Here is a 21266-nt window from a genome sequence, read left to right as displayed (position 1 = left end):
AACCGTCCTGGCGCTGGGCGCTCCCATTGGCTGCCGTGCGCGCCTTGGCTCCGCCCTGGCCGGGCTGTCCCTCCGCCGCCCACCCGCCGCGCCCGCGACCCCCGCCGCGCCTCGCCCGGGACCGACGTAGGCGCGCCCGGGTGGCATCACGCGACGCCGCGCGCCCGGCCGGAGCAGCGCCGCCAAGCTCTCTGCGCGCCGCCGCCTCGCCGCCGCCGCGGTCCCTCCTCCCGCGCTGCCTGCTCGCTCGCTCCCGCGCCTGCCTCTCGCCGGCCGCCTCCTTCGCCTTTGCCTAAATAAGGGCGCTGCTGCTGCTGCTGCTGCTGCCGCCGCCGCCGCCGCCGCCACCGGGCCCGTCCCGTCAAGTGAGCGAGGCGAGCGCCCGGCGCACGCAAACCGCTGGCCCGGGCGGGATTCCGGGCCAGCCGCCGCCTCGGCAGCCTCCGCCGCCTGCCCCAGGGGGCCCGGGTCTCCCCGCGTCCCGGAGCGCGTGAGAGGGAGGCCGAAGGGCTGCTCCGCCCCCGGCACCTGCGGGGAGCCCGCCGCCTTCAGGCGTCCCCAGCGGCGCCCGCGGCCTCCTCCCCGGAAGCGCCTGGGGCCGCCCCGACGGGCTCTCCTCGCCGGTGCCGGCGCCTCGCCTGGCCCCCGCTGACTGCGGCCGCGGCCGTCTGAAGAGCCCGCGAAGCGTCGCTGCCGGAGGCCCAAGACGAGCGCGGCGCCTCGCTCTGGCTGCTGCCCCGCGGGGAGGGGCGGCGGCGGCGGGCTGAGGGGCCCCCGAGCTGGGCCGCTCCTTGGACGCGCTCGGCGCACCGGCAGGCGGGCTGGGCGCTCCCCCATGGGCTGACAGCATGCCGGTCCGGCGCGGGCACGTGGCCCCCCAGAACACCTTCCTGGACACCATCATCCGCAAGTTCGAGGGACAGAGTAAGTGTCGGGGGCCGGGCGGAAAGCGGGGGGCCACAGAGAGCGCGCGCGTGGACGGGGAGGAGTGGGCCAGGCAAGAGCGGGGGAGGGGTACAGGGTGGAACGTGGGGGCCTTGTGCGTGGAGGTGCGCCTGGGGGTCCTTGTGGAGGAACTCCTCGTGCGGGAGTGGGGCTGTTGCCTGGAGGGGGCGGGGGGGACCGAGGCAGGACTGCGGAGTCGCTCTTGCTCCTGCTCTCCACGGGGGCAGGGGGTGTGCCGAGAGAGGGGGAGGGTGGGCCGTGCATGAAGGACGCAGCACGGGTGGGTTCCAGCATGCGCCCGCTGGCACGTGCAGGTGGGCCTCTTCCTGGGCCCCTTCAACGCGCACATCTGTATGAAGAAGGGTGCCTGCGCGGAGGGGCTTTGGTCGGCGCATTGGTGGGGGTGGAGTGTGCCTGGAGGCTGAGTCTGTCTGGGGACGGGAGGGAGGATGTGGCACTGGGCTCTGTCCATCTGTGCTTGGGACGGGTGTTCATGCTTTCAACAAGTGCCTGTTTGCAGCGGGGGGGGGGGGCGTGTGGCTGTGGCATACATGGGGCTCACCCCCCAGTCCTGCCCAGTTGGAGATGGCCTGTCCACACTCTGAGCATCCCTGGGGAGGCACATTGGGGTTCCCTGGGGCTGGGGCTCCCCCAGCTTGCAGTGACCCCTAGCGACCTCTTTCCCAGTGTGTGTGTGTAAGTTGGGCTGGGTGTCCCTCCGTCCCCCACTGACTCGGGCTCCAGGAAGTAGCCTCAGACCTCAGGTTGTAGGAGGGGGAAGCTTCCAACTGAGCGGCTGTGGAGGGGAACTTCTCACCTGCCTCTGGGGCATTGAAGGGGGTTGAGGAGAGGCTGGCTGGAGAGGCAGAGACGCGCATGCACGCGCCCATGTGCCCATGCCACGGAACCCAGGCTTGTGTCGCTGGCCCTGCAGAGATGCAGCCCTGTGGCGGAGCCTATGGCACCATGTGGGAGCGTTGGCCAGGTACGTGGGAGCGTGGCCTGCCTCAAGGTGTTTGTCTACCTGGAAAGTAGCTGCATCAGGGGACTTGCGCAGGGTGGGAGAGCACACACACACAGAGAGAGTTGTGCAGTGAGCCACTAATTCAGGTGTTTCCTTGTTTCTGCTGGTGGGGAGCTGAAGGGACGCTGCCAGGAGCTAGCGAGGGAGGGGTCCCCTGCCGAATGCCCGTCTCCTGCCATCTGCTTCTTCCTGCTAGACATGCAGCTCACGAGGCAAGGGCTTCAGGCAAGCAAGCCACACAGACTAAGGTGACATTGTGGCCCGCTTGAACGGGGCGTGTTCTTTCTCCACATCGGCAAGCACATGCGTGTGGCAGAATCCTGGCTCCTGGTGGCCTCTCCAGCGGTTCGCTCCGGCCATGTGCCACAGCCCTTCCACCAGGCAGGATCCCCCCGCCCCGACCAAACGCGCCCATCCATGGCAGATGCTTGGCTGACCTCTCCTTGGAAACCTCTGGGTGAGGGGGCGGGGGGACATTCCCCACCCTCTCTGGGCAACCTGTTCTCGGCCTGGCTGGGAAGCCTCTCCTCCCCTCACTCTCCCCTTGCCCTTGACTCTCTGGCCCTCTGTGTGGCATCGCTGCAGCACAGGCCCTGCTCCCTCCTGCTCCTCTTCTTTCTTCTCTTTGGGGCCAGCAGCCTTCAGCCAGCCAGCCGGCCAGGACTCCTTGAGGCGGACGGGCGGCTGCTGCTGCTGCTGCCGTGCTCTGGCTAGGCCTCTCTTCCGCTCCATTTTCAGGCCAAGGCAGACAAATTGGAGAGGATTCCGGGAGAGCGATAAGGCAGTTAGCAAGCCTGGCGTGTGAGGAGAGGTTAAAGCATTTGCACTGGGGATGTTTAGCCTTGAGAAGAGCAAGGAGGAGCGAGATAACCATCTCCAAATACTTTGGCAGTGGAATTTTATGGAGAAAAATGGGCTGAATAAACATCCCAGGGGAGAGGGAAGAGCAGGGCTGCTGGGACTTCAAAGGGGGGGGCATGGGAGTTGGGGGGGGGAAGGCCTGCAGGGCTGTAGCTCACTCCCAAACTCAACTGTCTCTTGTGGGTTGAGAACGGGTCACGGATCGTTTCCTGGCCTAAACTTGAGCCAGAACCCCCCGCCCTCAGGTGTAGGACCTCTTTTCAAATTTTGAACGTGTGAAGAAGGAGAAAGCTCTTTTGAGCATGTGCAGAATGCCATTCTTCCGGCCGACAGGGTTCTCGTCTGTCTTGCAAATCCTTGGACTGGGCTGGAATGTCAGTCCTAGCATCGGGGAGGCAATGTGCCCTGTGGTGTGTTGATAAGGAGCCTGGGCCCTGGCGGTCGTCCAGAGCTGGGGCTCCTGGGCCTTCTCGCCTGAGTCATGCAGAGAGCAGGGCGCGCGCTGAATTGCACGGGATCCAGATCTGCGCCAGCGGGAAGAGCCGGCTGTTGCTGCAACGACGCAGTTGGGGAACGAGGCTGCCCGGCTTCTCCTGCCTGATGTTGGGAAGGGAGGCCGGTCCGCTCCAGTGGAGCCGGGTGTGAGTGATGCGGGTGGGGGTGGGGGTGGGGGTGGCCTCACCAGTGGAGCCCGGCTCATTTGAGCCTGCGATGAATCGGCCACCGGCTTTGTAGGCAAAATGGCTCAGACACCTGGCGCGCTTTCCAGCCTCCCTGGCTTGCTCTGTTGTCTTGGGGGGCAACCACCTGCCATTGGCCCTCAGCCCAGCCAGGCTCATGGCTGCCAGTTGGAGAGGCCGGCTGGGTTATTAATGCCTCATTTGGGAAGGGAGGGCAGGGTGCCAGGTAGTCTTGGCGCTGTGGTCATCTGGCCCCCAGTCAGGCAGTCTAACCTGGAGCGGAGGCGGGCTTGCTGCTGGCCTGGCCCAGGGTCAGCCTCTCGCCCTGGCATGCTGGAGCATGGCTGGCTCTCCAGGCCCCTGGCTGGCCGCTCTGGGTCTGGCTTGGGTGGCCTTTGGCCTTTGTTCGTGACCTCCGGCCCAGGGCCGGCTCACTCCACAGCTCTTTGGTTAGACAGCTCTCCTTGCAGCCGTTGGTAGCCTGGATGGCGGGGAGTTCCTGGAGAGGGCCATGGGCAGCTCGGGGGCTCAGCACAGACAAGTCTCTGGGCTCCATCCTGGGCATGTCCGGGGAGAAGGATCGGGTGGCAGCTGACGGGAAGGCAAAAGGTGTAGTCTCACAGTGCGGTGTCCATTATTCCCAGTTTGCAGATGTGTTACTCAGGCAGAGATCAAGGGGCGGGGGGAGAGACATTTGAACCCAGATCCAAGTTCAACCTTTTAGTCCCAGAACTACACCAGCTGGTGCCTTTCAACCCTGGGGTCACCCGAGGTGTGTGTGTGGGGGGATGTTGCTGCTCCCCAAACCTTCCATGAGAGGCCTGTTTGAGTCCCTGCAAGGGTGTGACACACACACACACACACACACACACATCCCGCAGCCTCCCTGTGGCATTGCAGGGCTTCACCTCGAGGGCGTGCAGAGCTGTGTGGATCCCTCCCTGGCCCCGTGGCCAGTGCCTCTGGCCCTCTTGGACCCATCCCACCCCTGTTTCTAAAACTGAGAGAGATCTTTGTCTCTGCTTTGCACATGCTCAGGGGCACCCTCTTCTTTATCATTATGCCACATATTCTCTAACTGAGCCCTGGGATGCTGGAGCCTGTGGTTTTTGAGCCCCAGGTGGGGGGCAGGGTTTTTTGGGGAAGGTTTCCCTGAGTTAACTGCTTGGCCCTCAGCACCTGAGTCCAATTTGGAAAAATAACAAGGAGAAATGGGTAGGAAACAGAGCTGCGATGGAGGAGCGCCACGGCTGGCTGTGCCCAAAGAAGACAGCGAACCCAGCCTGGCTGTGGGCCCCCGGGTGTTTTCTGAGGGGCCCCTAGTTCGTTTGGCACCTCGGTTCGTCATGCTGGGATTCCCCGTCTCTTCCAGCCTGCACTGCAGCCTTGGTTGCTGGGGTCCGTCCAGAGGCGCTGGGATCGTGCCCCTTCTCTCCTGGCTTCCACCCGGCGGCAGGGCATTTCTTTTCACCTTCTCCCCCCCCCCCCCCATGACCCCTGGCCTTGTATACGGCCCACCGGCAGCCTTGGGCTCCTCTCCCTGTTCCTCCGCCTGGCAAGCCGGGGGGGGGGGCGGGGGGGGGGGCTGGCTTCTGTCAGGAGACGCTGGGCTCCAGCCCCAGACGCCCCAGCCTCCTCCTGGGTGGAGAAGGGTCACGTTTCCAGCCATGCCGGTCCTTGTCAGCCTGTTCTGCCTTGCAGATTGCTGCTGTGTGTGTGTGTTTGCAATAGTGGCTGTGCTCAACGCATGAGGACTGGGAGCAGGGGGATGCGTTTGCCTTCCCCCCCTCCCCTCCCCTCCCCTCCCCTCCCACTGACCAGGCAGCACCTGAAAGCATCCCCTTGGCAGCCAGTCCCAGGCCCTGCCGCTTCTCTCACTCCTGCCTCCCGTTCAGGCGCTCTCGGCCTGCTCCCCACACGCTCAGTTGTGCAAGTGCACGATGGGGGATGGGGATCGGGATGGGGTGGCGGATGCAGCACTGCAGTGCGCAAAGAAATGGTGCGCCCCCAGTCTGTGAAAGGGACCTCCCAGTTCAACTTATGGGACTTAGAGCAACATAAATGAGTTCAGGGGGCGGGTGGGTGGGGTGGGTGTGCGGCATCCCCAAGGTCATTCAGAACCAATTAGTCATCTGCGGACTCACTTTAATTACGGTTTTGGAGTTCCAACCAGGGTGGATAAGTCAGCAAAATGGGTGGGCTTTTGGCACCTTGGGATTATTGCTTAGATGGGCAGCAGCTCAGTGACTTAATTTGGAATCAGAGGTGGTGACCTTGCACTTGCCCCCACTTCCGGGCCTGTGAGCCAGCAGGAGGGCCGTGGCCCCCTGTGCTTTGTATGCAGGAGGTCACGAGTTCAATCCCCAGCAGCGCCTCCAGGCAGGGCTGCAAAAGACCCCTGTGTGAAACCGTGGAGAGTCATTGCTGCCCGGTGTGGGGTCGCAGACAAGGCAGAGCCAGAAGGACGGAGCGTCTGGCTCAGCAGAAGGCAGCTTCCTGGGAGACATCAGGAAAAACTTCCTGACTGTTAGAGCAGTACGACAATGGAATCAGTTACCTAGGGAGGTTGTGGGCTCTCCCACCCTAGAGGCCTTCAAGAGGCAGCTGGACAGCCATCTGTCAGGGATGCTTTAGGGTGGATTCCTGCATTGAGCAGGGGGTTGGACTTGATGGCCTTGTAGGCCCCTTCCAACTCTGCTGTTCTATTATTCTATGAACCCTGCAACACACACACACACAAACACACACACATCACTACCACAAGATGGGGTGATGGCCACCAATTTGGATGGCTTTAAAAGGGGGTTGGATAAATTCCTGGAGAAGGGGCAGGCTACCAATGTAAACCTGGGTGGGAGGGTGCTGTTTGTTTGTTTGTTTATTTATTACATTTTTATACCGCCCAATAGCTCTCTGGGCGGTTCACAAAAATTAAAACCATGAAGAACATAATAAAACAACCAACCATCTAAAAATACAAATACAAAATGCAGCATAAAAAGCACAACCAGGATAAAACCACGCAGCAGAAGTTGATATAAGATTAAAAATACAGAATTTAAACAGTAAAATTTAAATGTAAGTTAAAATTAGTTGTTAAAATACTGAGAGAGAGAAAAGCATGCATCATGTCCTGCTTTGTTGGTCCCTGGAAGACAGCGGGTCGGTCAGTCGGCCGCCGTGTGAGCAGAGTGCTGGGCTAGACGGGGCCCTTGGTCTGATCCAGCCTCCGCGCGCCTCTGGTGTTCTTAGCCCCCCTCCCCCACGCACAGGTTGGTTCTGTTCCTGCCCCCCTGCAGGGATGGCACTGCCTTCGTCCTCTGGAGTGGCATGAGCTGCCCCATTTCTGCCCAGGTGAAGGGGCAGAGCCTGCAGGCTCCTCCAGATGAGAGGACTGGGGGCCTCTGCCCCAAGGGGCTGCTAGAGCAAGAGAATTGGAACTGCTCAGCCCTTCAGTGGGGTCTTGCGCTGCAGCTGCTGAAGCACTGGGTGCTGACATGGGATCAGGCATTTCCCAGCCCTGGTTTCCCCACACATACACAGGATCCTGGAGTTGGAGGGGGGCATTGAGGCCATCAAGTCCACCCCCTGCTCAGTGCAGGAATCCAGTTTAAAGCCTCCCTGACAGATGAATGGTCAGTCGGCGCCTGAATTCCTCCAGCGATGGAGAGGCCACCATCTCCCTAGGCAATTGGCCTTAGAGGCCCCTCCCAGCTCTACTATTCTATGATTCTATGAACTATTAGCTCCTTCATCACAGTAGGATGCCATTCATCTGAACCTGGGAACTTAAACTCATTTAAGGTGCTTCAGTATTCCCTGACCGTCTCTCTGTCAACCTCAAGCTGCCCTGCTGCCCATTCACCTGTTCGTCACATCTATGCCCAATGGGACACAGATCCTCTTTGCGGGGGGGGGGAGGGGGGAGACTGAGCCAAAATAGAAGTTGAGCTGTTGTGCCTTTTCTTTGTCCCCCGTTCTGCAGTTTGCCATCTTCGCTGCACAGCTGGTCCATTATTACTTTTGTCTTCCTTTCACTTTGAATATACCTGAACGAGCCCTGCTTGTTGTTCTTCTTCTGCGCGTCCCTCACCAGCCTCAGCCCATTCTGAGCTTCCGCCTTCCTGACACCGTCCCTGCAATTCCAGCGGTCTGCCTGTACCCTCGCTTAGTGACCTGTCCTTCCTTCCACCTCCTTTACGTGGCCTTTTACCTGAGCTTCTTGCGTGGCCACCCTGGATTCCTCTGTTCCCTTCCTCTTTTCTCCCCTCATTGTGATTGTTTCGGATCCCCTTTTGTAAGGATCTCCCTTCCCTCTTGAACTCCTCTTCCTTTTAGGCTTTCCTGCCATGAAATCCTGCTTATTGTTGCTCTGAGTTTATTAAAATCTGCTTTCTGAAGTCCCAAGGGACACGTTTGGCAACACTCGGCCGTCGTTTTCCCTAAAATCAAGAGCTCGAGCGCCGTGTGGCACGGTCACTTCCCCCCAAAGTTCTGGCTACTTCCCCCTCATCAGCTCACGCTTCCCTATTGGTTAGAACCAAGTCAAGTCCTGCAGACCTTGGGGGCTGTCCTGTGGCTGCTAGGGTGGGTGGGGGCAGAGATGGTTCAGCTCCAGCCACCCCAGGAGAGGACCTCTTCCCCTCTGCACCAGCCCTGGGCCGTCTCCCTTTGGGGAATTGCCAACTGGGGCGTGCATCCATGCCAGGGGTGTTGGTGGTGGGGCACGGGGAGGAGCAGGCCATGGCAGCCTGGCCAGGGCAGCCTTCCGCGCAGGGCGGCCTCACGACATCCTTCTCTCCTCCTCCACAGGCCGCAAGTTCGTCATCGCCAACGCCCGGGTGGAGAACTGTGCCATCATCTACTGCAACGATGGCTTCTGCGACCTCTGTGGCTACACTCGCGCCGAGGTCATGCAGAAGCCCTGCACCTGCGACTTCCTGCACGGGCCGTGCACGCAGAAGAGCTCCGTGGCCCAGATCGCGCAGGCCCTGCTGGGCTCGGAGGAGCGCAAGGTGGAGATCAGTTTCTACCGGAAAGATGGTAAGGAGGACCGGCGGGGCAGGGGTGTGTGTGTGTGTGTGAGAGAGAGAGAGAGAGAGAGAGAGAGAGAGAGAGAGAGAGAGAGAGAAGCCGTGCTGCCCGCTGCTCCTGCGTCAGATGCCTGGGGCTCTGTGTTGGGGCTCGTGGCCCTCCGTGCGACCGTTTCCCCAGCTGCTGTGCAAGGCGACCCACCTCTTGCAGCCTGGATGAATTAGGCCAAAGTATGTCGGGACGCGTCTGCTCCCGCTTCTGTGGGACGGGCCCGTCAGACGTTTGGAGACCGCGTTCACGCCCCCCTCTAGTCTTTTCTTCTTCAGGCAAAACGTAGCCCGCCCTTTCCACCGCTCGCCGTAGGACTTGGCTATTATTATTTTTAAAAAAGAAAGGATTTGAAATCCTTTTCTCTCTCTTCGTTATTGTATTGTGCAGTTATGGCATTATAACACATCGTACAAAAATTAACACTACAGCATCATGGTGTAATAGAACTATATGTCTCATTCAAAAACAAAGATCACCAGAAAGGTATTTTAGAGCTAATTTAAAGACTGATTTTAAAAAAACACCTGGGTCCTAGAGAAAGCCTGTGTGCACCAGTCGCTGGGGAACATGGGTGGGAGGGTGCTGTGGCACCTTGTCCTGCTTGTTCATCCCTGGTCGACGGCTGGTCGGCCCCTGTGTGAACAGAGTGCTGGACTAGATGGACCCTGGGTCTGATCCAGCCTCAGGGCTCTTCTGGTGTTCTGATGTTCTTAGAGTAACGCCCAGCGCAAGCGTTACCGTGAATGTGCGCTGAGCATCAAATGGCCCCACCCACAGCCGCTTTGTCCCACTGACTGGCATGGACTGAAGGAGCGGGAGGGACGCTCAGAAAAGGGCAATGCTGCTCCATGACTGCAGAAGTCGGCTGCAACTCCGCTTACAATGGAAGAGCCATGATTGGGGGTGGGGGTGGGGGGTCGGGGGGAGGCAAGGAGTCCGCTGTCCGGAAGCACCCAAGCCTGTAGGAGGACACGGGATGCTGCCTTGGGCTGAGTCAGGCCGTAGCTCCATCTAGCCCAGTTGTGTCGACCCTGGCTGGCAGCGGTAGGTCTCCTTCCAGGGTTTCAGGCAGGACTTTTCCCGCCTGGAGATTGGACCAGGGGCCGCTTCCATGCCCAGCAGGAGGGCTGCTCCACTGACCTATGGCCTTTTGCTTATTTTGTGCAAGGAGCAATGGCGGAGGCCCACGGGGCTATGCAGAGCGCAGGGCCTCTTTCTCCCAGCCCCCGGGCATCCCGCTTGGCCACCAGGCATTGCGGACAGCCGTGAGGGCTAGGTTCTGCTGTGCACTGACCCTGTACGCAAAGCGTTTGTTTTCCTGTACTGATGCTGCTGGTAAAACAACGGCGGCAGCAATCGCCTGTCTTACCTGGGAATGAGTTCTCACCGCTGTTGGCACGGACGGAGTTCTGTCATTGTGAACGTTGTAGTAGTATTTTGACAGCCAGGTGCTGGGATTTTGAGGGGCCCCATTCTTGGCATGTCCAGTGGGAATAAGCGTGTGCGGTGGGGAAGCAGAGAACTAACCCCTCCCCCCTCTCTCTTTGCCTTTGAGCTTCAGGGGTCTTCCATGCAAAGTGAGAGCGGTGAGGGGTCCTGATGGTTTCAGTGGCCCAGCAGACCCTGACCTCACCGCTTTCTGGACAGACGTAAGAACATAAGCAGCCACCTGTCAGGGAAGTGTTGGACTGGATTAACTATGGCTGGACTGGATGGCCTCAACGGCCCCTCCCAGCTCTAGGACTCTGGGAATTTAGAGCCAGCTCTCTGGGGCACGGCAGCAAAAGTGTTCATGGCACAGGAGATGTGCAAGATGGCGTGCTCGGTTTTGATAGGACATATGGTTTATTTACAGATGCCGCATTCCTGGGGCCGGGGCATGCAAGCAGCCCCCATCCAGGAGGCCCGTTCGCGGGAACACCAGCAGCCTCTTCCTGAGCTAGAGCAAATACTTTGAATTCTTAGGCCCCCGCCAGTACCAGGGCAGGGCCCGAGCCCCGCAGCAGAGCACAGGCTTTGCGGGCTCCAAGCCCCGGCCTCGGTCCAGGCGGCGCCTGCAGCCAGGCCAGCTGGGAAGGCGGTCCGTGGAGGGGCGCTGCCTGTCCGATCGGGCCGAGCAGGAGCGAGGGGCCTGACTCTGTGTGTGCACCGCCTCTCCGGGCTGCTCAGCCCAGCGTTTCGGCATCCGCCTGGCATGTCCAGCCTCCGGCCCTATGGCGGACCGGGGAAAGGCCCCAAATGGCAAAGAGCCAGAAGGGGACGTGTTGGCGCCCCAGCGGCCCGGCCCCGGAGGCCTTCTAGCCCGGGTCAGTCTCAATCCCTTCGGTGAGGGAGATTTTCTCCCTCAAATGCTCAAAGCACTGGCAGGACCCTTGTGGTTGGCCTTCGGTGGTCAGGTGTGGTGCTGCCTGCCCCTTGCAAGAGGGGTCGACGGACTGATTTCAGAAGCATTTTTTTCTGGCCTCTCTCTCCCCCTGGGCGTGACGCATGACGCACACGGTTGCGCACTCTCTTGGCTCAACGCCTGCCCGTTACTATGCAGAGGGACATTTGGGGTTGTGCTCGGTGGGGTGGGGGGAGGGGCATGTGGGGAGGGGGGAGGTGAGGCAGGGTCAGCTAGTGATCTCAGCAGCTAAGTAGACTGACCTCATTCCCATGAATTTGTTGTATTCTGTAGGAATTCATTTTGGTGAGTAACCATTGCCACAACGTGTAGCAGAGAATGCCGTCATTTCAATTTGCCCTGTGGAAACAAGTCCTTTCTTGCGTCTGTCCTGAATCCCCACCTGGGGACAGATAAAAGGAAGTCCCTCTTCACACAGCACATAGTTAAAACTATGGAATTCACTGCCACAAGATGTAGTGATGGCCACCAATTTGGATGGCTTTAAAAGGGGGTTGGATAAATTCCTGGAGGAGGAGAAGGCTCTCAATAGCTACTAGGCCTGATGGTTGTGTTCGAGGCAGTAAGCCTGTGTGCACCAGTTGCTGGGGAACATGGGTGGGAGGGTGCTGTGGCACCCGTGTCCTGGCTTTGTTGGCCCCTGGTCGACGGCTGGTTGGCCCCTATGTGGATGGAGCGCTGGACTAGATGGAGCCTTGGTTCTTCCGCTCTCCCCCCACCCTATTCAGTCTCTTGGGAGGGCCCCACTGGGTTCTGGCATGATGCGAGAGGGAGAGGAACGTCTCTCTACCTCCTTTCTCCACACGGCATCTGTGTTTATACTCCCCCGTCAGGTTCCCTCTTAGTTGTGTGTTGCTGCATTCTAACCCCACTGCATTGCACAGATCCGGGCACCTCAAGGTTTCTGGGTTTCTCAGAGTGGGGCTCCTGCTCTGCTAAGGAGGATGTGCTGTTGGGGCCCCAGAATGTTGGGCGGGGGGGGGTCTTCTGGAGCTGCCCCATGGGACTTGGTGCAAGCGCCATCCTGGCCTCTTCTGCCTGCTCAGAACCTCCAATGCCTCCTGCTTCCCTTCCTTGCTGAATTCTCTGCTGTGTGGAGGGTGGGATGGAGGCGGCCTGCGTTGCGTGGTGCCGTGCTCTCATAGAATCATAGAATAGCAGAGTTGGAAGTGGCCTACAAGGCCATCGAGTCCAACCCACTGCTCAATGCAGGAATCCACCCTAAAGCATCCCTGACAGAGGGCTGTCCAGCTGCCTCTTGAAGGCCTCTCGGGTGGGAGAGCCCACAACCTCCCTAGGTAACTGATTCCATTCTTGTACTGCTCTAACAGTCAGGAAGTTTTTCCTGATGTCCAGCTGGAATCTGGCTTCCTGTCACTTGAGCCCGTTATTCCGTGTCCTGCACTCTGGGAGAATCATAGAATCATAGAATTATAGAATAGCAGAGTTGGAAGGGGACTATAAGGCCATCGAGTCCAACCCCCTGCTCAATGCAGGAATCCACCCTAAAGCATCCCCGACAGATGCTTGTCCAGCTGCCTCTTGAAAGCCTCTAGTGTGGGAGAGCCCACAACCTCCCTAGGTAGCTGATTCCATTGTCGCACTGCTCTAACAGTCAGGAAGTTTTTCCTGATGTCCAGCCGGAATCTGGCTTCCTTTAACTTGACCCCGTTATTCCGTGTCCTGCACTCTGGGAGGATCAAGAAGAGATCCTGGCCCTCCTCTGTGTGACAGCCTTTTAAGTATTTGAAGAGTGCTATCATGTCTCCCCTCAATTTTCCCACCGGCTGGCTTCCTGAGGGTCCTGAGATTGGAGGGTCCCTGTGGCGGCAGGGCCGGGAGGAGCCCTGTGCTGCAGAATGTGATTGGGGGCTGCTCTCTATAAGGCCCTGACAGGGGCCAGCAGAGCTGTTGCCGCCGTTTTGTGGGTGGGGCGGGGAGGCTGCTTTCCAACCATGGGCAGAACACAGGAAGGCCTCGTTTCAGCAGGAACGCAGCCTGGACTTTGATGGCCCAGGATGAGAACACGGCTGGCACCCTCTTTGTGGGGGCTCCTCCCACTCACCAAGGCCATGCTTGGTGGAGTTGCTGGGCCAGTATTGTGGCTGTCCCCATGGAGACACTGGGAGCAGCCTTCCTGCCTGTGCATGCACGGCGCTTTGAGACGGGAGAGAGATGGTTATTTGTGTCTGTGTGAAAGGGGGCATCCATCGCGCACAAGCAGGCCCTCGAGTGAAGAGGCCTGGAGGTGGGCGGGCCCATCGTTCCGGTGGTTCAGTGTGGCCAATCGTGGCTGGCTGGCTGGGAGGCATGGAGCACCCTGGCTGGGCTGCCAATCTTGCCCTTGGGCTGGGCATCCAGGGCAGGAGTGAGCCTCGCTGGGCCTTGGGTCGTGCCCAGCCCTGGCCTGCAGCAGCGGCTCCCCAGGGGTGCAGGCCGGAGGGGCCTTTGTAGGCAAACCATGTGCTCCGATGGCCACTGACCTTCGGCCCCTTCCTGCTGCCTTATTAGCAGTCATTGATCATCAGTCCTTGCTTTTTCTCTGTCGAGGGAGAAGCTTGGCCATCCCAGTATCTAAGCGTGCGCTTCCAGAACACAAAGGAAGCTGGAATCCAGAAGGCGCGCTCGCTGACCCACAGGCCCTGATGAAGACATGCATCTGAAAATAGGCATGACGTCTCCCTCCCCAGAGTGGCGCCCCTCGGCATAGAACACACCAGGGCACACGGGCTGGAAACCAGTGCAGTTGGCGCAGCTCTGGAGTGGTGCCTTCGAAAGGGCTTACAGCCGTCCGGTCACTTGGGTCTTGCATCTTTAGGTAGTTTGGCCAACAGATAGAAATGCCGTTTGGTGCACGCATTGTCCAAAACACTCTTATTTACTAGAAAAATCTGAAAATGGGACATATTTTTAAGTGTAATGGACAAACCGCATGGCGTGATGCGTCCCTCGCGACAGCGGCTGGGAGCAAACAAGCCAGGCCTGCGGGAGGATGGACCGCTGTGGGAATGTTTTCCTCTTCCTACCAGTGATGCAGCCTTGAATCCTGCAAGCGGCAACTTCTAGAGGCAGCCTGCAGTTTATTTGTGTTTGAAGAACACCCGCTGAATTCATTAATCATTTCTGTCAAAACATGTGCAGCATGAACAGTGCGCTCCATTCCATTTGCCCCCATAAAATGGTGGTAGAGCCACTGTTATCCCCATTTTGCAGCTGAGGAGACTGAGGCTGGGAGTCATTCAATAAAGCTGGGCTTGAATCCAGGTCTCCCGGATGCAGTTCCCGCCCTCCAGCCCATCCCATCGCTGCAGTTGTGAGGTTGCGACAGAGATGTGCTGAACGGTCTTTGGTGCAATGAAGAGCCCTTCCTGAGGGAGGGAGGGAGGGAGGGGCCACGGCAAGGCTCCACTGCTAAAGCAGGGGCAGAAAGCCAGGTGCGAGGAGGAGGAGGAGGAGGAGGAGGAGGCCCACGGAAGAACGCCCACGCAGGAGCAAGATGGTTGGGAGTCGGTTCCCCACGGGCAGCAATTCTGCCCCACTGGAACAAGGGCTGCAGGCCCAGGTGCCATGGAGCTCGCAGGGGGTCTCGGTGGCCTCTGTGGGTGGAAGGAACTCTGCCACTGCCCTGAGGAAGAGGAGACCCATGGTGGGAGCTGTGACTCCTTCCCTGGGGGCAGTTCTGGCTCAGTGTGGAAAGGCCCCCACTTTGCGTGCAGAAGGGCCCAGGCAGCGTCTCCAGGCAGAGCGGGGAAAGAGTCCAGCCCGGAACCCTGGGTGGAGAGCTGCTGCTGCCTGCCCGTGTTGACGGTTCTGGGCTACACGGACCGAGGGGGTCTGACTCCACATAGGGCAACGGCCGAGGTGGCTGCCTAGTGCGACAGAGCGGCAGTGCGCCACCCTGACCGGTTGTCCCGGGAGGGGTGTTAGTTTCATGGGGCGGGACTCCAGGATGTGATGGGGAAGTTGCCAAGGCCCACTTTTATTTTATTTTTACTGAGAGTATTTCTGTACTGTCTTTTCTGAAAACGATTCAAAGAACAGTAATAAAAATGACAGCAAAAAACATTGGAACAATGATCTTCTTCATAAAATATTAAAAACAGCATTAAAAAAACCCACAGAAACAATTTTTTAAAAGCCACATTAAAAAGAGGTGTCTTGACATTTCTTTGAAAAGCAGGGAGGGTGGAGACCGAGCGTAGCTCCTGGGTGTGTGTGTGTGTGTGTGTGTGTGCGCGCGCGGGGGGGGGCACCCCTCGGTTTGGGAACCACAGAGAAGGAACCCGTTTCAGGGGTGCTGGACAAGCTCACTGTTGGCTTCGTTTCCCAGCCAAACGCAAACCTCGCCCTGCTGGGGAGGTCCCCAAGAAAACGCCAGGAGAAAATGGGGTTCTCCTCCCCTCCCGGGAATTGGTGAGTGATGTGAGTGCTCAGCGCCTCCGGCTTCCATATCCCCGTATTGTTACAAGCCTGGTGGATCAGGGACAGGCGTTAGGTGGCATATTTTGATTTCAGCAAGGATTTCAACAAGGTCTTTCGGCAGAGGCTGCTGCCCTCTTGTTCTTTTGCAAAGCAGATGCATAAATAAATGGCAGCATCTTGCAAGGGGTGGAAGCGGACGTGACCCCGCCGGAGCTGAAATCGGACCCAGACAGAATTTTCCTTACTTCAGAATGGGTGTGTGTGTGGGGGGTGGGGGAGGCTGTTAATCTGGTCTGCGCCGCAGTGGGGCTGGACTCTGTGTGTTTAAAACCTCCGTGCATTGCTTCCAAATGCCGCCCCCCCTCCCCCCCCCAGAAATAAAACAGGAACCTTTTAAAAATGCTGCAAGAGAGCAGGCGTCTTGGGTCCTGCTGTGACCTTCAGCACATGCCGGCAGCCCTGGCTGCAGCTGCTGTCTCCAAGAGGCGTGTGCAGCGGCGGCGTTTCTTCTCCGCCCCGCCCCGCCCGACTGCTGCCTTTGTTTGCGTCTCTCTCAAGATCCGGAGGAGCCGCATTTCATCCTTGGCTCCAGCTCATGCAGCATGGAAGCAGGAGCCCCAGGCGCTGGTGGGGAGGGGGCTCTGCAGCCACGGGGCCCTCCCCCCTTGCTTCATCAGCGTCTCTGATTTCCTAGCCATTGACCATTTATGCAGTTGATTCACGCTCTGCCTTTCTCCCGGAGTTGCCCTCCACCCTGCTGCACCGGCACACGCGGCCGTCGTGGCTCTGGGATGCCTCTCCTGGATGTTGTGTTGTGCCTGTCCTCCGGCAAAAGTACGGCCCTCAGCTCAGGGGGACAAGAGCCCCCGCTTTGCAGGCAGGCGGTCCTGGGATCGATCCTCAGAGTCTCTGGGAAGAGCTGCCGGTGACGCCCATCAGGGTCGACCGTGCTGGACTAGACGAGCCAAGGCAGCCTCCGTGAAACCTTTAGCGCAGTGGTTCCCAAACTTTTTCAGGTAACCACCCCCTTGGTTCCACAAACTCATGCCCAGTGCCCCCTATCCTACCCTATAAAAATCATTATTCAGAATAGCGGTTTTCAACGACCCACTAAGGAAGATAATAACAATAAAATTCAAAACAGTAACAATTAATTGAATATGTATTCAAAATCCGAAGCACCCGCCGCAGGCTTGCCGAGGGAAGGAGGGAGGGAAAAGAGAGCGAACACCTCGGTTTTGCAGCCAGCGTGGCGGGGCACACCAAGCAGGTATGTCTCTTCGTTAGCGTTTCGGTGCTTTTGAAACATTTCAATTCACCGTTAAAAGGACTCTTCTTAAACGGTAGTAATACATGTGTGGATTCTTCCCCTACATGGCTTGGGACCAAACTACTTTCTCCCATAAAAATGTCCCTGGTTTTAAGACCTTTTGGAGAGGCGCTTCTCGGAAAAGACCCCCTCGAGCACCCCCCTGCCGCCCCCTTGCCTCTTAACGCCCCCCTATGCAATCACACTGCCCCCAAGGGGGTGGTACCACCCACTTTGGGAACCACTGCTTTAACGCAACCCCCTGAGCCCGTAGCCCCACAGCCACCAAGCCTGTGTCCCTAGAACTGAACTAAATTCATAGAATCATAGAATAGCAGAGTTGGAAGGGGCCTACAAGGCCATCGAGTCCAACCCCCTGCTCAATGCAGGAATCCACCCTAAAGCATCCCTGACAGAGGGTTGTCCAGCTGCCTCTTGAATGCCTCTAGTGTGGGAGAGCCCACAACCTCCCTAGGTAGCTGATTCCATTGTCGCACTGCTCTAACAGTCAGGAAGTTTTTCCTGATGTCCAGCCGGAATCTGGCTTCCTTTAACTTGAGCCCGTTATTCCGTGTCCTGCACTCTGGGAGGATCGAGAAGAGATCCTGGCCCTCCTCTGTGTGACAACCTTTTAAGTATTTGAAGACTGCTATCATGTCTCCCCTCAATCTTCTCTTCTCCAGGCTAAACATGCCCAGTTCTTTCAGTCTCTCTTCATAGGGCTTTGTTTCTAGACCTCTGATCATCCTGGTTGCCCTCTTCTGAACACACTCCAGCTTGTCTGCGTCCTTCTTGAATTGTGGAGCCCAGAACTGGACGCAATACTCTAGATGAGGCCTAACCAGGGCCGAATAGAGAGGAACCAGTACCTCACGTGATTTGGAAGCTATACTTCTATTAATGCAGCCCAAAATAGCATTTGCCTTTCTTGCAGCCGTATCGCACTGTTGGCTCATATTCAGCTTGTGATCTACAACAATTCCAAGATCTTTCTCGTTTGTAGTATTGCTGAGCCAAGTGTCCCCCATCTTGTAACTGTGCATTTGGTTTCTATTCCCTAAATGTAGAACTTGGCATTTATCCCTATTAAATTTCATTCTGTTGTTTTCAGCCCAGCACTCCAGCCTATCAAGATCACTTTGAAGTTTGTTTCTGTCTTCCAGGGTATTAGCTATCCCACCCAATTTGGTGTCATCTGCAGATTTGATCAGCGTTCCCTGCACCTCCTCGTCCAAATCATTAATAAAAATGTTGAAGAGCACTGGGCCCAGGACTGAGCCCTGCGGCACCCCACTCGTTGCCTCTCCCCAGTTTGAGAAGGTTCCATTGATAAGTACTCTTTGAGTCCGATTCTGTAGCCAACTGTGGATCCACCTAATAGTTGTTCCATCTAGCCCACTTTTAGCTAGTTTGTTAATCAGAATGTCATGTGGTACTTTGTCAAAAGCTTTGCTGAAGTCAAGATATATGACGTCCACAGCATTCCCACAGTCCACAAGGGAGGTTATCCTATCAAAAAATGAGATCAAATTAGTCTGACAGGATTTGTTCCTGACAAATCCATGTTGGCTTCTAGTAATCACTGCATTGATTTCAAGGTGTTTACAGATTGACTTCTTTATAATCTGCTCCAGAATTTTCCCAGGGATGGATGTCAGACTGACTGGTCTGTAGTTCCCAGGTTCCTCCTTTTTGCCCTTTCTGAAGATAGGGACAACGTTAGCCCTCCTCCAGTCGTCCGGCACCTCACCCGTCTTCCATGATTTTGCAAAGATAATAGACAAAGGTTCTGAGAGTTCTTCTGCTAGCTCCTTCATTACTCTTGGATGCAGTTCATCGGGCCCTGGAGATTTGAACTCATTCAAGGAAATTAGGTGTTCTTTGACCATTTGTTTATCAATCTCAAACTGCAATCCTGCCCCCTCAACTTCTGCTTCACTTTTTCCAGGGGGGTCATAGACCCGCTTTTGGGAGAAGACGGAGGCAAAGTAGGAATTGAGCACTTCAGCCTTTTCTTTGTCACCTGTTATCAATTTGCCATCCTCATTAAGCAGTTGAACCACCATTTCTTTCCTCTGTCTTTTACTACTCACGTAGCTGAAGAAAGCCTTTTTATTGCTTTTAGCATCCCTCGCTAATCTCAGCTCATTCACAGCTTTAGCCTTCCTGACGCCATTTCGGCACTTCTGCGCCAGTTGTCTGTACTCTTCTTTTGTAGCCTGGCCTTCCTTCCACTTCCTATATGTATCCCTTTTTGTTTTCAGTTCATCAATAAGCTTTTTGTGGAGCCACATTGGTTTCCTCTGTTGTCGTCTATCTTTTCTCCTTGTTGGAATTGTTTGTAACTGTGCCTTTAAAATTTCATTTTTTAGATACTCCCACCCATCCTGCACTCCTTTTCTCTTTAGGCTCTCTTGCCACGGGACCTTACTTATTATAGTTCTGAGTTTATTAAAATCAGCTTTCCTAAAATCCAGAGTACGTGTATGGCTACGCTCGACTTTTGTCTCCTTCATAATCAAGAATTCAAGTATGACGTGGTCACTTTCCCCCAGAGTTCCCGTAACTGCCACTTTATCCACTAAGTCATCCCTATTGGTCAATAACAAGTCAAGGATTGCCGATCCTCTAGTTCCTTCCACCACTTTCTGTAGGAGAAAGTTATCACCCATACATGTCAGGAATTTCTTGGAAGGGCCGCTTTTGGCAGTAATGGTCTCCCAACAGATATCAGGGTAATTGAAGTCCCCCATCACTACTACTACATTCATACAGTTCCTCTGTTTTCCCGCCTCCATTTCCCCCCCTTCCTTTAAGCCTGACCACTTTCAGATTGTAAACTGCTGAGGGCAGGGATCTTCCTTTTTTATCTTCCGTAAACTAAAGCACCATGAATACTGATGGTGTAGCAACAACAGCAATAGTAATTCATTTTTATTATTTCCAGAGGTAGCCCTGTTAATCTATTGCAGCACAACCAACCAAGGTTTTTGTGGCGCCCTGAGGCTAACAATTTTTTCCTGGCATAAGCTTTTTTTGGACTACAGCCCACTTCATCAGATGCGTGGAGTGTTTTTAAGTGTTTTGTGTTTAGATACAGTACAGGTGATGGTGGTACTGGGGGAGAATCGGAAGGAAATTAAATGCAGGAAGTCCTGACAGTGACAATCACTTAAGAACATAAGAACATCAGAAGAGCCCTGAGGCTGGATCAGACCAAGGGTCCATCTAGTCCAGCACTCTGTTCACACAGTGGCCAACCAGCCATCTGCCAGGGATGAACAAGACAGGACACGGTGCAACAGCACCCTCCCACCCATGTTCCCCAGCAACTGGTGCACGCAGGCTTACTGCCTTGGATACTGGAAGTAGCATATAGCCATCAGGGCTAGCAGCCATTGATGGCCTTCTCCTCCAGGAATTTATCCAACCCCCTTTTAAAGCCATCCAAATTGGTGGCCATCACTACATCCTGTGGTAGTGAGTTCCATAATTTAACTATGCGCTGTGTGAAGAGGGACTTCCTTTTATTTGTCCTGGATCTCCCACCAATCAGCTTCATGGGATATTTTGGGAGAGGCAGAAACTGTGGTCATTCACACGGCAGTTGTTGCTGATAACACAAACATTCTGGCCCTGGGTCAGTTAACACACGTTGTGTGATAAGAATCCATGATCCCGGTTCAAGCCTCTGGCGATAGAATCAAACCGATTGGTGAATTCCAACTCAGCCATCTCTTGCTCTAATCTCCCTCTGAACTCCCTTTGCTCTGAAATGGCCACTTTAAAGTCACTGGTCGAGCGTCCTGGGAGGCGGAAATGTCCACACACCCCTGGCCAGTTCCTGGCCACTTTTTTTCCTTTTCTGAAGAGCCTGGGCTCTTTGCCCTGTGTAGAGCCTTGCTAGCAAATGAGGGCAGAGATCACCTTGGAAGATGAGCCAGTGAGGGGCCTCCTGTCGGCCTTGTTAAGCCCTGTCATCGTCTTGTTGCCAGGGCAGATGTGGGGCGCCTGGGTTTGTTCCAGGGTCCGGACCCTGTGTTTGCATTCTTGCCCTGTGGCTTGTTTGTTGCTAGTGAGCAGCTGTTTTAGAGTGCCGGGGGGTGGGAGGGGGGCAGGCCTGTGCGAGGGAAGATGGGCCCCTGTCCAAGATGGGCCGGAGAGCATCCAGGGCGTGATGGATGGCTGTACCGGAGAACTGTAGGTGACCACAAGTGGCGTCTTGTTGCTTTCTCCCCAGGGTCTGTCCTGATGGAGACGGTTCCTGGATCAGTCTGTTTTTCCACTTCGCTGGGTGGGAGCCAAACCAAACGTTCTTCAAATCACACAGAGCAGAGCTGTGCATTTTGGGTTTTGTTACTTCAGTGTGAGCATGCATGGTCCCAATTTGGATCAGGGTTGCAGCGGTCCAGGAGGGGAATTTCAGCCCCCCCCCCCCCCTAGCTTTCATACCCAAATTCCACCCACACAGTTGAGGGGAGGTTTACTTTCCTTCAAGAATTGTGCATGATGTGTGGCCCCGGTAGGCCTGAACTG

At 56.5% G+C, this 21266-nt stretch overlaps 1 protein-coding gene across 1 annotated transcript in view; it reads left to right on the top strand.

The window, feature by feature from the left end:
• Positions 1-754: 754 nt before the first annotated feature.
• The window catches only part of KCNH2 (potassium voltage-gated channel subfamily H member 2), an 86301-nt gene continuing 65789 nt past the window's right edge, over positions 755-21266 (top strand). Inside the window, exons 1-2 of the mRNA XM_063121535.1 lie at positions 755-924; positions 8323-8553. Coding sequence (XP_062977605.1) covers positions 849-924; positions 8323-8553 — 307 coding nt within the window. The 5' untranslated portion in view covers positions 755-848. The remainder of the gene's footprint in view (positions 925-8322; positions 8554-21266) is intronic.

The sequence above is a fragment of the Elgaria multicarinata genome, chromosome 1 (genome assembly GCF_023053635.1).
Source record: "Elgaria multicarinata webbii isolate HBS135686 ecotype San Diego chromosome 1, rElgMul1.1.pri, whole genome shotgun sequence".
NCBI classification, from domain to species: Eukaryota; Metazoa; Chordata; class Lepidosauria; order Squamata; family Anguidae; genus Elgaria; species Elgaria multicarinata.
The sequence above is the reverse complement of the archived record's forward strand: the minus strand, read 5'-3'. Positions and strand labels throughout refer to the sequence as shown.